This window comes from Macrobrachium rosenbergii, chromosome 8 (assembly GCF_040412425.1).
Source record: "Macrobrachium rosenbergii isolate ZJJX-2024 chromosome 8, ASM4041242v1, whole genome shotgun sequence".
In the NCBI taxonomy this organism is placed as follows: Eukaryota; Metazoa; Arthropoda; class Malacostraca; order Decapoda; family Palaemonidae; genus Macrobrachium; species Macrobrachium rosenbergii.
Genome location: NC_089748.1, coordinates 49,256,098 through 49,268,533, shown reverse-complemented (window position 1 = coordinate 49,268,533; position 12,436 = coordinate 49,256,098). Strand labels below are relative to the sequence as shown.

Sequence of the window (12,436 nt, the reverse complement as noted above, 5' to 3'; positions counted from 1 at the left end):
CTTTATTACACGTCCAATCAGTACAGAGGCGTGACTGCAAGTAAGGTGCAGACGCACAGGGAAACATTGCCAATTCCACTCTCCTCCTGACAACATACATCACACACAATCAACCATCCTACACCCCCTAAGATTTATGGCATGGCAGAATGGCAAAATATTAAAATGAAAATAATAAGTAAACATGTATTAAATGCATATATATAGACAAAGAAAGCTGTAATAGGAAGATCCCATAGACAAAAGCAATGGTTAACACTGAGTGTCACAACATACAAGGACATGCATGGCAACAATATATAGTACATGCATAAAATATGTTTGCACAACAGAATTTCTATCCAGTTCAGCTTTACTGAAAACAAAAGATAAAATGAGCATAAGGGACAACAAAATGTAATTGTACAAGGTGACACAAGCACAAGCATGGGTTAACGCTCGATATCACCCATGACATACTCTGCCCATCCATGAGGGTTGCACTGTGCGCCCTTTTTGACGAGGTGGAGCAGGTTCCAGGCTTGGGGAATGGCTGAGGACGTTGGGGTTGCCGTTTTAACACTTTCAGGTGCTTCCTGTTTCTAAAGTGACACCCGACCGCTTCCATCCAACCTAATGAGATACTGTCGTGGCCCTAGACTCTCTCACCAAACCCAGATCGGTCCCAGGTTTTGGTTACAGGATCCTGCACTCTTACCCTGCAGCCTACAACCAGGGTAGAAGCTCCTGGTACCAGTATATGGTGGGTCTCCTCTTGGGACTCTGCCATTCGTAGCTCCCCTCCGCTGAATTATCTCATCCCAGTGTCTCTCCACCTTGTAATGCTGTCTGGGTGTTGGCACTCCATCTCTGAGCTGCCTGCCGACAGCGAGCTGTGCTGGGACTTGTCAAACCCCTATAGGGGTGTATTGAGGGTACTGAAGAATTGCCAGGGATGCCTTGTTGCAATCGAGGCTGCCTCCTTTGCCTATGTTAGACCTGATGATCCTTGGCAGTCTTGACTGCTGCTTCGGCCCTTCCATTAGACTGGGGGTAATGGGCTGACGACAGGCGCATCAGTAACCCCATTTTCTGAAGAATGATGGTCTCTGCACTAATGAGGTTTGTGCCCCATCTGTCGAGATTAGCTCTGGTGCTCCCTATCTTGTGAAGTATGTCCTCAAGACTGATATAATTTTGATGACGTTGTGCCATGTGGGAAGTGTGCCACTTCCAGCCACCCGTGAGCCTGTCTGCACAGGCCATGTACATATGGCCTCCAACTGCAGCATGTCCACCACTGTCGACTGGAATGGGTATTCTGGGGGTGGTGTGAGTACTAATGGTTCAGCAGGTTGTGATGGAGCATGTACATCACAAGAGGCACATCCATCCTGTGGCTCTGCAGGTCGCCCTTCCATCCCTGGCCAGTAAACTGATTGTCAGCCCTCATGGAGCATGGAGTCTACCCCTGATGTCCTGCATGAAGGCCTGTAATGACTTGACGGCGAAGTCCTCCTGGGATGAGCAGACGGGGCATCCTTGTTCGGTAAGTGTAGACTATCAGGTCTTCGTACCAGATAACCTGTCCCTAACTGAGTAAAAACTGACGTAGGGCAGGCCACCTCCTGTGCTCTTCTGCGGGCACCAGTCATTTACTGCAACTTTAGCTGCCAGCAGTTGGTACACAGGGGTCTTTAGAGGCTGCTTCTTTGACCTCTCCTCATCCAGTATGAGGCATTCTTGCCCAAGGGCGGCCAAGCAGCGACAAGGGCAGCAGTCATATCCTCTTCAAGTTCAGAATCCTTGTCATCTGTTCGCAACGGAGAGCAGGGAAGCTTTTGTGATAAGCAGTCAGCAGCGAATTCCTCTTTCCTGGCAAGTATCTTACTTGGAACCTGTATTGTAGGGTCTTCCTTGAGACGGAAGAGTCTTGGGTTTAGTATATCCTTTCAGCCTCTATCACCCAGGAGCTTGACCAGCTGGCGGTGATCAGTCACGATCAGTAAGTTGGGGCAGCCCAACAGGAGTAGCCTGGCCTTCTTGAGACACCATGTGACAGCCAAGGCTTCTCCTCAACAGCAGCATACCCAGCTTCAGCCTGCATAAAATGGCGGTCCCTACATAAGGCAATACGCCACCCACCCTTGCAGCAAAATGGGGCATCAGCCGAGGCACAAGCACAGTACTGCTGCAGGATGACAAACCCAATCCCATCCCTGCTCCAATCTGTTAGGGCCGCTGTAGGTCGGGATTTGTCATAGATACCAGCCCATCCTTGGCCAGCTTGCATATGGCCTCCTGTGCTTGGCGGAATCTCTGTAGGTTGCTATCCCAGTACACATTCTTGCTTGTAGACTTTCAGGAGGTCTCTAAAGGGTTCCATCAGCGGGCAGTGGCGGAGAAGGGTGCCAACTGGTTGACAAAGCCATACCATGACCTGATGTCAGTGACAGAGGGGTTGTCTGGCATAGGGAATCCTCCGTGATGGCAGCTAGACTCTCCTCTGTGGGCCTGTAGGAATCCCATCCCAGCTGGAACTGGACGAAGTTCACTCTCTCGGGCAGAAACTGAATTTCTCTGGCTTGAGGGTTATGCCCTTTTAGCACACGTAACCAAGAAATTTAGGTGTGCCAGAAGGCCTCGACGCTGTTGTCATACAGAAGAGTATCGTCCACACATTTGTGTTTTTGGGGATGTCCTTGATGGCGTCATCAAACCTCTTGGTGTAGGCATCTGAAGCTGAACAGTGTCCCATGGGTGTTCTGGTACCGGTAACGCCCCCAGGGTGTGATAAAGGTTGTGAGTCTGCATGCTCTTCATCTAACTCCACCTGGTGGAAGCCCCATGCGCATCTGCCACTGTCTTGAAGGAATGCAAAGGCACCCCAGAGATCATGTCGAAAGGAGCAGGGGTGTGATGCCTTCTCCTGCAGGAGGCATTAAGGCTTGAAAGTCCACAGTCTGTGCGGGCTGACCTGACTTCTTGGCAACAATGACCATCTCGCACACCATTCTGTTGCTTCACCAGTGGGTACCCCTCAATGATGCCCTTCTTGATGTCCTGGTCCAACTGCTTCTTCACTTCTGACTCCCAATGCTTGGGCACTGATGCTGTGGCATGGCATAGGGGGTTGCCCCCGGCAGTAGTAGGTGAATATGGTGCGGCTTGCCTCCATGACTGGGAGGGGCTCCCCTCTGTATTGAAAGTTGATGATGAAAATGGCGCAAGAGCCACTGCTCCAACTTTGGGACGTTCTCCTCCACTGGTGGAAAGGGCATGGATGAGGGCTTGGGAGGATGGCCCAATGGGGTGTGGGGACCTCATGCTCCAGTGCGAGGCTGGCTGACACTGGTAGGTGGTGGGGAAAGGATCAGCACGAGGCCAAGGTCCTTACAAGCAGCCAATGAAAGGGAAGCAAGACCTTGCAGACTTGATAAAATACACTTTTGACGGTTGTCCTGGCACCGTATTGAATGCGAAGAGGGGCAGTCCCCATACACTCCAATCGAAACATTGCAACATCACGTGAGGCCCCTGCGGTTTTGTGAAAGGGCAGGTCTTTCAATGAGGGTCGACAGCAAAGTGGGGCCTGCAACACACACTTGGGCCCCTGTGTCTACACACAGCCTGTAACAGGCTTGTGACCCTTAAACCCCAGGCCCATGCACTGATGAGGACACTATCACTTGTATAGTAGGCTGCACACTGGGTTGTACCCGGCGGTGACCGCTCCCAGTGTTACTGACAGCCAGGCATCACTCACCATCTTCTTGCTCCTACAGAACCGTTTCAAGTGGCCAATTTTTTTGACAGCCATGACAAACACTATTTCTGCCGGGCACAAGACCTTCCTTGGCTCATGCTGCACTCCACAGTTCCCACACATACGAGCATTGATGGAAACTGAGGACCTCACCACTCTTTCACCGCTGCACACTCAGGGGCTGGGGTCTGTCTCCACATCGGCCGCACGTGGCTCTTGATGCCATGTGTCATGCTGGGGCATGGAAGCATCTTGCGGGCTGCCTCATATGTCGCACACACACTGCCCTTAAGGCATCTACACTACAAATGGAATCACACGACCCATAGAGGTCTCTTTTCAATATCTCATCCCTTAGACCTACCATAAGCTTCCTAATAAGCATATATTCGACAAATCGCTTATGACAGCTAGGACACTGGAAGCCACAATCCATGGCTTTTTGAGAGCACTTTGCAAAAATATTCACTAATTGACTCCTCACGTCCTTGCATATACACAAAAAACTCAGCCCAATGCACGGCCTGGTTCGAAGCACGCAGAACCATGGCCCCTATAGCATCCAAAGCCCTTCTGGAGACAAATTAGCCCACTGTGCATCACTATACCTGGCGTCCAGTGTACGTTGCAACTCTGGGGGCAGTGAAGCCTAATATGTTGAACTGCATCCGTTGGTTGAAGCTTATATAGCCTTAGCCACTGTGTCATGGACTGTTTCAAGTCCTGAAGGAGGCCGACGACATTTCCAGCACACTTCTGGTAGTGGGGGGCTGGGGCCTGGGACGCCCTGTAGACACAAGCCACTCGCCATTGTAGCCAAGCGGTCATTAAGGGCTTGGTAACGCATCTCGCCCTTCGGCAAACTACATGCTGAAGAGCTGGTGATCTTGGCGCTACTCCAACGGGAGTACTGGGGCACCCCTGGAGATCGTCGTGCCCTCCTTGTCGTGAAAGACGGTCTCCTGGTGTAGACATCCTTATCCTTTACAACATCCTACTCACTGCGCCGGGCGTTAGAGGCAGAAGGAAACCAGTCGGACACTCCAGTGCTTTATTACACGTCCAATCAGTACAGAGGCGTGACTGCAGTAAGGTGCAGACGCGTTGGAAACATTGGCGCCAATTCCACTCTCCTCCTGACAACATACATCACACACAATCAACCATCCTACACAAACTATAATATCTGAGCCAAGATACACTTCGTATGTTGTTTTTGCCGTCTTTAAATTTGCAGCTCCAAGACTGTACAGTAAGATCCCACTTGATGTCAGGAGCAGAAATATTAAACATTTAAAGAAAAAAATTAAGACTCCCATTCTGTGGGTGTTATGACAGTGTGGACTTGACAGTTAGTGCGGAGTATGTCGTACTAAACTCAGAATGTCTCGGCACTATTTCGTGTACAGTATAACAGATGAATTTGCGGGTCTCACAGGTGTCCTTCGGTAGAGTGGGACCGGAGGGGGGAGGGGTGAAGGCAAACTAAATTTCTCACACACATAAAACCCTTTATGACAAAATTTACAAATTACAAAAGCTGAAATCTGTCAAAGTTACATAGAGGTTTAAGTGGAGAAAAGAATTCTTCAAAGCTATTTAGGAAAGGTCTCAATATTAATTACTAAATTTTAGCGAAATAATGAGACGATCTATCAGTAACAGGTGAGCGCGCAGTGACTAATATAACCAGGGTCTAAATACAACTGCCTACATAGAATATTTTAATAATTTCCGGTTAAGGTAACGAGTGAGTCATCAGTTGGACGGTCATTTCATTTATGCTCGCTTGTTTTGTCAATTTGTTTTTCTGTCCTTCACAGACTATCCATCTTTTAACTTTTGTATTAACATAAAGTATTTAGTTGCATATGACGAGTCCACGCTTGTGCAGACGGAAGCTCATGTATACCAGACATATATATGCATATATATATATATATATATATATATATATATATATATATATATATATATATATATATATATATATATATATATATATATAACACCCACACAGTATCCTACCATTGTAGTTCACAACTATCTTACTGTGTAACTTGAGTCTTGGGTTCAGCACATAGCACGTCGCCTTTTGATTGCCTTTATTGGCTGATGGTTATTACAATTACTCAAACCACTCATTCTCAATCACTACAATGGGTAACCTAACGAGTTTCTATCGGTAGAAGTCATGATTTATTAATATAATGATAAGAAAATTAATAATCCGACCTTATAACTTATAAATATAGTAATATTTATGAATAACCATAGGGTCACACAAATTTATTTGAGGTTATAGTGAAAAAAATTAATGCTTTAAATCATAGTTTTTCATGTGATTGTTTTGACGGGGGTCAAGAGAAGCGTCTGCTGTGGCTGGTACTTCAAGACATCTCTGTGATGCTGCCTGCTGCTATAAACCAAACTTCTTCTGGATTCCAGTCTTCTTTCGTGTCATAACCACCCAGATTATGTAACGTATATAGTAAGTTTTTGTTAGCAAGGTCCTGTAGATTCTGTTTCAGTCCAGAAAACTGCGCTAGTAATATTCCTTTTATTCTTCAGGTTAAAGATAATACTCATGACTTTTATCTTGCTGTCATGTCAATCTGCTGCTGCTGCTCCTGTAGCTTTGTTACCATCATTTTACTATTTGTTGGGCTTGACATTTTCATTATATTGCTAAATAACAGCAAGCTATGATACTGTGTAGTGACGTGCGTGTATATCAAATGAATGCAGGAAGGTTACTGTCTTTATTACTGTATGGATATGGTCGTGGTATCAAAGTAAAACTACGAAGAGAATAAAGCATTAAGAAGAATATTAGGAGTTGAATAGCAGGAAAGAATGAAAAATTATACAATAAAGGAAATTATGGACGTTCCATATGTAGACGAGATAGATATATAATGTAGGAGAGATGGAAATGACGTGCACATGTCCATCGCGCCTTCCCAAGGAGAATAGCCTAGTAAACCAGTGCATAAATGTCAGCTGGGTTCTTTTGGTCCAGTAGAAGAGTTGGAAGACCCAGGCCTATTTGGATGAGTACTATAAAACAAGAGGCCGAAGATGGTAGGAGAATTGTGGAAGATAAATCATGAGAAAGACTTGAGTGGCAGAATTTCAGAGAGGTCCTTTGCATGATACAGGAATTGTAGGTGATGATTTATCAAAATCCTGACCACTTCTAGTCTAGATCTAGGCTGAAACCTAACTAACTAAGTATGAATTTACTATTATTACTGCAGTACACCTAGTTGAGTGTTGTAGCCTAGGCTTAACTGTTAGGTAAAGCAGTGCTAAATTTACAGTGAAGAGCTACCTAGAGTGTGCCTCTTGCAGTCCATACATACATTAATGAAATATTGGGAGTTGTTGGCTTTATCATGCCTTTTCAACTATACTAAACCATAGTAACGGCAGCAATAGACCACACCTGTCAGAGAGTAAATGGAAATTAATTTATAAATAAAAGCTTTAAAAATAAAATATTATAAGATGGTAAATAGAAAATAATGACCTCCTGCGGCACTCAATTTATATAGTCTCCTCTATGCTTCTTATTATCTTCTTTTCATCAGTGTGTAGCTAGTGTATATAGTTTTCAAAGGACATAAAAAATTTTCTTGTTATTTCAGTTTTATTACCGCTAACATTTTGAGCATGCTCTGGCAATCATTTTCCAAGATTGAATGGATTGACATGCAAGTTACATAGGTATGCAGTACATAGCAGGCCGGGGGGTGGGGGGTGTACAGTTGACAGGTTGGTTAGTAAGCTGCATTTAGGTTGGTCACTTATAATATTTGCAAAGCAAATACAGTAACTATTTTTGTAGATACCACATACCCTTCTAACCTAATTTAACCCTTCATATAGTAGTTGTAGATAAATATTGTAGGTCCAGTACCGTGTAAACTATACTATACAAGGCAGCATATGTATACACTCTTGATGATGGTGTGATTTCGTATATGAATATATGGGAAAATTATCATATGGTAATTACATATATATACAGATCAAACATCTTTATTGTACATTGTATGATATGCCTTTATTAATTATGATTAGGTCTTTAATACATATATTAATTTCTGGTGGAAACCATGCTATTAATGAGAATTTATTTATTTATTAGATGTCACACACAGTATTCTTTTCTCTGTTTATATTGAAATCTTTTTGAAACAAAATACATTTTAATTATTAGCCGTATTTGGCCATTATCTCTATTTTGACATAGTTTTCAGATGAACTTAGGCTCATCATTGTGAAAATTTACAATTGGCTGTGAGGTTGAGGTTAAATGAAGGGAATTTAAAATCAATGCTCAGAATGACTGTAAGTTAGATAATAAATACAACACTGTCAAAATAATCACATGGATATTGATTACATCTTTATTTAATGGTTTATCCATCAGATATAAAAGAATGAGAATTTCCCTTCTTTGCATGTATTTTTAATTTAATTAATGATCTATTTACTTGAAAAAAGCACTGTAAAAAGCAGCACATGTAAGTCTGATTTGTGGATACACTAAATTACTCTGTTAAATTTTTCTTCATGCAAGTAAAACTGGTCAAATGTGATTTTTTTGATACATAGTTTTTTCTATTTTTCAGGATCGTTAGATATTTGTTTTCGTTGGACATGCTTGGTTAAGCCATTGAACCCTGGCCCTAACAGTGACTGGGGGACTCTGGGGGAAAGCAGGGTTTTTGGGTAAGGGGAGGGCAAAGAGAAAAAATTAGTGAAAAACAGTGACACACGGTAACTTAACCTTCCTAACCCATCAAAACTTATCAAAGTAGTCGTTTCCTACCTGACCTAGGTGGGTTTCTTATCCCTCCTCCTATTTCCGCCTCTTAACTGTCCCAAAAATTATGATTCTTTGATGGGGTTCTTCTTCATTATTAAACGTTTGGGAGTGCAATAGGTTAATAAAGCACCCATGGCAAAAAGACAACATATTTCACCAGTTTAGAAATCCAGTAAGTCAAAAGCTTGAAAATATTTAACCTCATGAACCTTTTGAGCTATTATTATAACACCATTGCACATCAGTAAATAAAATAAGAATACATTTCTCAACAAAAAACCTCATTATGGAATGGATAACAAAGATTGAGAAGAGTGATACAGGCTTCCCCAATTAGCTCTCTGTAGCCAAGAATTTGTGTTTTATTGTGTCCATTTTGACAGCAAGAGGTATTTTTCAACTGATCAAACAGTAGAATCAGCAGTCTTCTGTTTCAGTTAGCTGATTGTCAGAAGACAGTGGGAAAAATTGGTGTGCATTAGTAGCTTAATTTTTTTCTGAAGAAATTCATCCACTGGGAATAATGTGAGAACAGTTCCATTACTACTTGGTGATTGTTTGTGTAAATCAAGCACAGATGCATATTCTGAAAGTGTTTTTATTGCGTGGTGGAACAGTGTCCTGATTTCCTACAACGCATGGAATAGGCTTTTTTCAAATATTGTTTTGTATAGAAAAAAATTAATGTTTTAAAATAAACCTTTGAAATGAACTTACTTGTCCATTGCATAGCTTTTACTTCTGTGCCAGTGGTAGTAAAAGCTATATAATGGAGAGGTAATATTTAAAAGAATAAATCTTAAGTATTTAATTTTTCTGTTGTTTTCAGTTTATTGGGAGTATGTGGTAATAAGGCAGCACACGTTTACCTCAGCAGTCACAATGGAGGCTTCAGAGAATGAAAAAATTCTTTTAAATACTCAGGTAAGTTTTGAAAATCTTATTTTAGCTGTACTTTTGTTGGAAGGATGAATATTTTTTGTGTTCAGCGAATGAAATTTAGTCAAAACAGTCTAAATTTAGAGAAAAATTTAATTGATTTTTCCGTACAAAGTTAGTTATTTCTGAAACATTTTAATGATAATTATAAAATGAGTCATTGCTTGAATTAATTAAATACCAATTTTGAGGTGTTCTACATATCTTTAATATGATTTGCAAACCAGTAGATATGATTTTGACTGGAAACCCTTCACAAAAGCTAGACATTGTCATTAAGGTGTGTTAGTTGAGTGTGGTACACCCACCACAGGTAGTGAATTAGCCTCACTTAATAATATGATTATGGTTCATAATATAAAACTTAGTTTTTATGTCCACTGTTTGAAGATTCAGGAGGCCGAAGTTCTCATCTCCAAAGGTGAGGTTGTACTTTATTAGTATTGGCCTATCGTAACCTGTAAATGGCCCCATACCTGCCGCTCTCTCCATGACGTCTGATAAAACTGCTTAGGGTGCCTTCAGTCAATAATTAAAGGAGCATCTACTGACTTGGTTGCTGTCCTGTCAGTAGCTTGGACAATGTTCATTGGTTTAGGACACATTTCCAGGTTAAACAAGGCACAGTACTGATGTAGTGTTTAATGAAAATAGACTTGACCAACCGTGGATTTGATATTGAAGGTCTGTGCACCTGGGAGTATGAGTTTCTGATCTTATATATTGTGTAAGTGGTGCCTTTTTTGTCAAGTTCATTTGCAAACTCATTTATGATTATAGAAATGCACTGTTATATATAGCATCTATGCATGTGCAGTACAGACAGGAGCTAAACTGTACAGTATTAATTTTTGACTAAGGGAGGTTTTTCATGGTAATCTGTGATTGAAGGTTATCAGGGAGGCTGTGGGTGAATTATTACAGCTGATCTGGAGCTTACTCTGTCAGGTTCTGATTTGATAATTACAGTTTTGCATACAAGTAGCATTCTTCAGTTAGGACCACTCATTACTTATATGCGTGTGGAAAAATTTTCAGGAAAGTGAAGGTACTGTTTCAAATTGTGAAGATGTAGTAGGTAATGGAGGATCTGCTGAATGTTTACTGCAGGACACCTCACTGGTGCCAACGGTGCTAACTCCAAATGTCACCCCGGCCATGACCCCCTCACAAAGCCAGCATACTGCTTCAACAACAGATTTGGATAAGAATGCTCCAAGCATTGACAACCTTCTGCAACCAGGTAAAATATATAATATGTTTATAAAACTGGTTGTTAATGTCTCATAAGGTCAACAAGTATTTTGAATAGCTGACCACTCTAGAAAGTTTTTTTATCAGTTCTGCCAGTTAGATATATTTTTTCCCACCTCCATCTGCGGTCAGTGCAATTGATACTATGATTTGTAAGTAACTTTAAGGGTAATTAAAGAACAGACGTTTTAGAGTTGGAAACCCATCACTTTATGGCTGCCTTGCCTGTAGATGTTACAGCTCTCATTCCAGGACTTGCTCAGAAAGAGAATATCAACAAATACTAGTCATCCAAGTATGTCTGCCGTACAGGTTTTGTCTGTGGGTTTTCTCTCAGCTGCCAAGAGAAAGAGACTCATTGCTGAACTGAAGAGGTTCATTTCCAGTGTTGTAAATTGAGTCTTTAACCCCTGAAAAGGCGAAACTTCACTTACAGAACAGTAATTGAATCATTGTGTAGATTTGACGAAATAGCCTAGACCCATACTTTAGTTAGGTCAGCCATCAGGGGTTACGATCCTTCCACTACTTTGGATCTTGATTGCCAGTCTTGATGATGTTGGGGATCACATGAAGATGTATTTAACTGAGCACTAGTTTGATCAAAAATGTTAGAAATCTCATAACTCTTTACAGACTGAATGAGAAGACTGGGTGATTTAAGTATGCACTGTGGGGCAATCAAATGCCCTTGTTGGATTAAAATTTTTTACCAGAAGGGTTTTGTCCTCTACATCAAGGCTATTATTTTCCTTGACTTCAGCAAGAGCTACTTATATGAGTACATTTATTAAGAAATTCTCGTTACTAATTAACAGCATAATTCCTTATTACCTTGGATTGTATTTTTGGAGGGAATCTGCCGGACAATGGACTGTGTGAAGGAGACTATGATGAAGTAGATGATGCTGAAGACCATAAAGCATTCAGCATTTTTCTTTGTAATCTGGTCTATGCCATAGTTCTCCAGGCTACCCAAGCACGAGGTTGCATTATCTACTCCTTCAGCTTGGGAGCTCTAGGTTGTTTATTATTATTATTAGTATTATTATTATTGCTGCTTCAGTTGCATTTATTTTGTAAAAGACTTTTTTTCTATTTTCCTATTGTGGATTTCTTCATTGAGGTGTGTATAACACTTGTTTATATTTGTAAACACATGGGGAAAAGCAGGCCTGATTTCTGCTTTATATGTTTTACGGGCAAAGAAGTTATATAAATTGTTGCCACGATGTTTGACAGATTTCTTTCATTGCTCAGTGGCTAGAGATTGGCAGATTGCATAGTTCTCTGAGAGCTGGAAGCTACGGTGGTCATGTGATTAGCTTTTCACTTGATTGTTGCAGTCGGCAATTTCGCCAATTTCATGGCGGCTCGATCCTGACAGATCTTCGCAACCTGGGAATATCACTCATCTATCAGCATGACATCACGCAACGGCAGGCCAATGGGAACGCTGGAATGAGTGATATTCCCAGGTTGCGAAGATCTGTCAGGATCAAGCTTCGCCGCAGAAATTTGGCTTGAAGTTTGCCGACTGCTACCAATCAGAATTTGCCGCCCATGACCCCGCTGAAGCCCTCCGTGTATAAATTCAGAAGGACCTATAATCTGCCAGTCTCTACTAGCTCCCGCTGAGAATGACAGGGAGAGTCTGTCGA

General features: G+C 41.9%; 1 protein-coding gene across 4 annotated transcripts in view; it reads left to right on the top strand.

The window, feature by feature from the left end:
* The first annotated feature begins 6,078 nt into the window (after nt 1-6,078).
* The window catches only part of LOC136840836 (transmembrane protein 169), a 24,167-nt gene continuing 17,809 nt past the window's right edge, over nt 6,079-12,436 (top strand). The window contains exons 1-3 of one of the 4 annotated variants that reach the window (XM_067107771.1): nt 6,079-6,236; nt 9,412-9,506; nt 10,560-10,764. In XM_067107771.1, coding sequence (XP_066963872.1) covers nt 9,465-9,506; nt 10,560-10,764 — 247 coding nt within the window. In that variant the 5' untranslated portion in view covers nt 6,079-6,236; nt 9,412-9,464. The remainder of the gene's footprint in view (nt 6,237-9,411; nt 9,507-10,559; nt 10,765-12,436) is intronic. The other 3 variants (XM_067107772.1, XM_067107774.1, XM_067107773.1) reach the window with 3 other exon arrangements.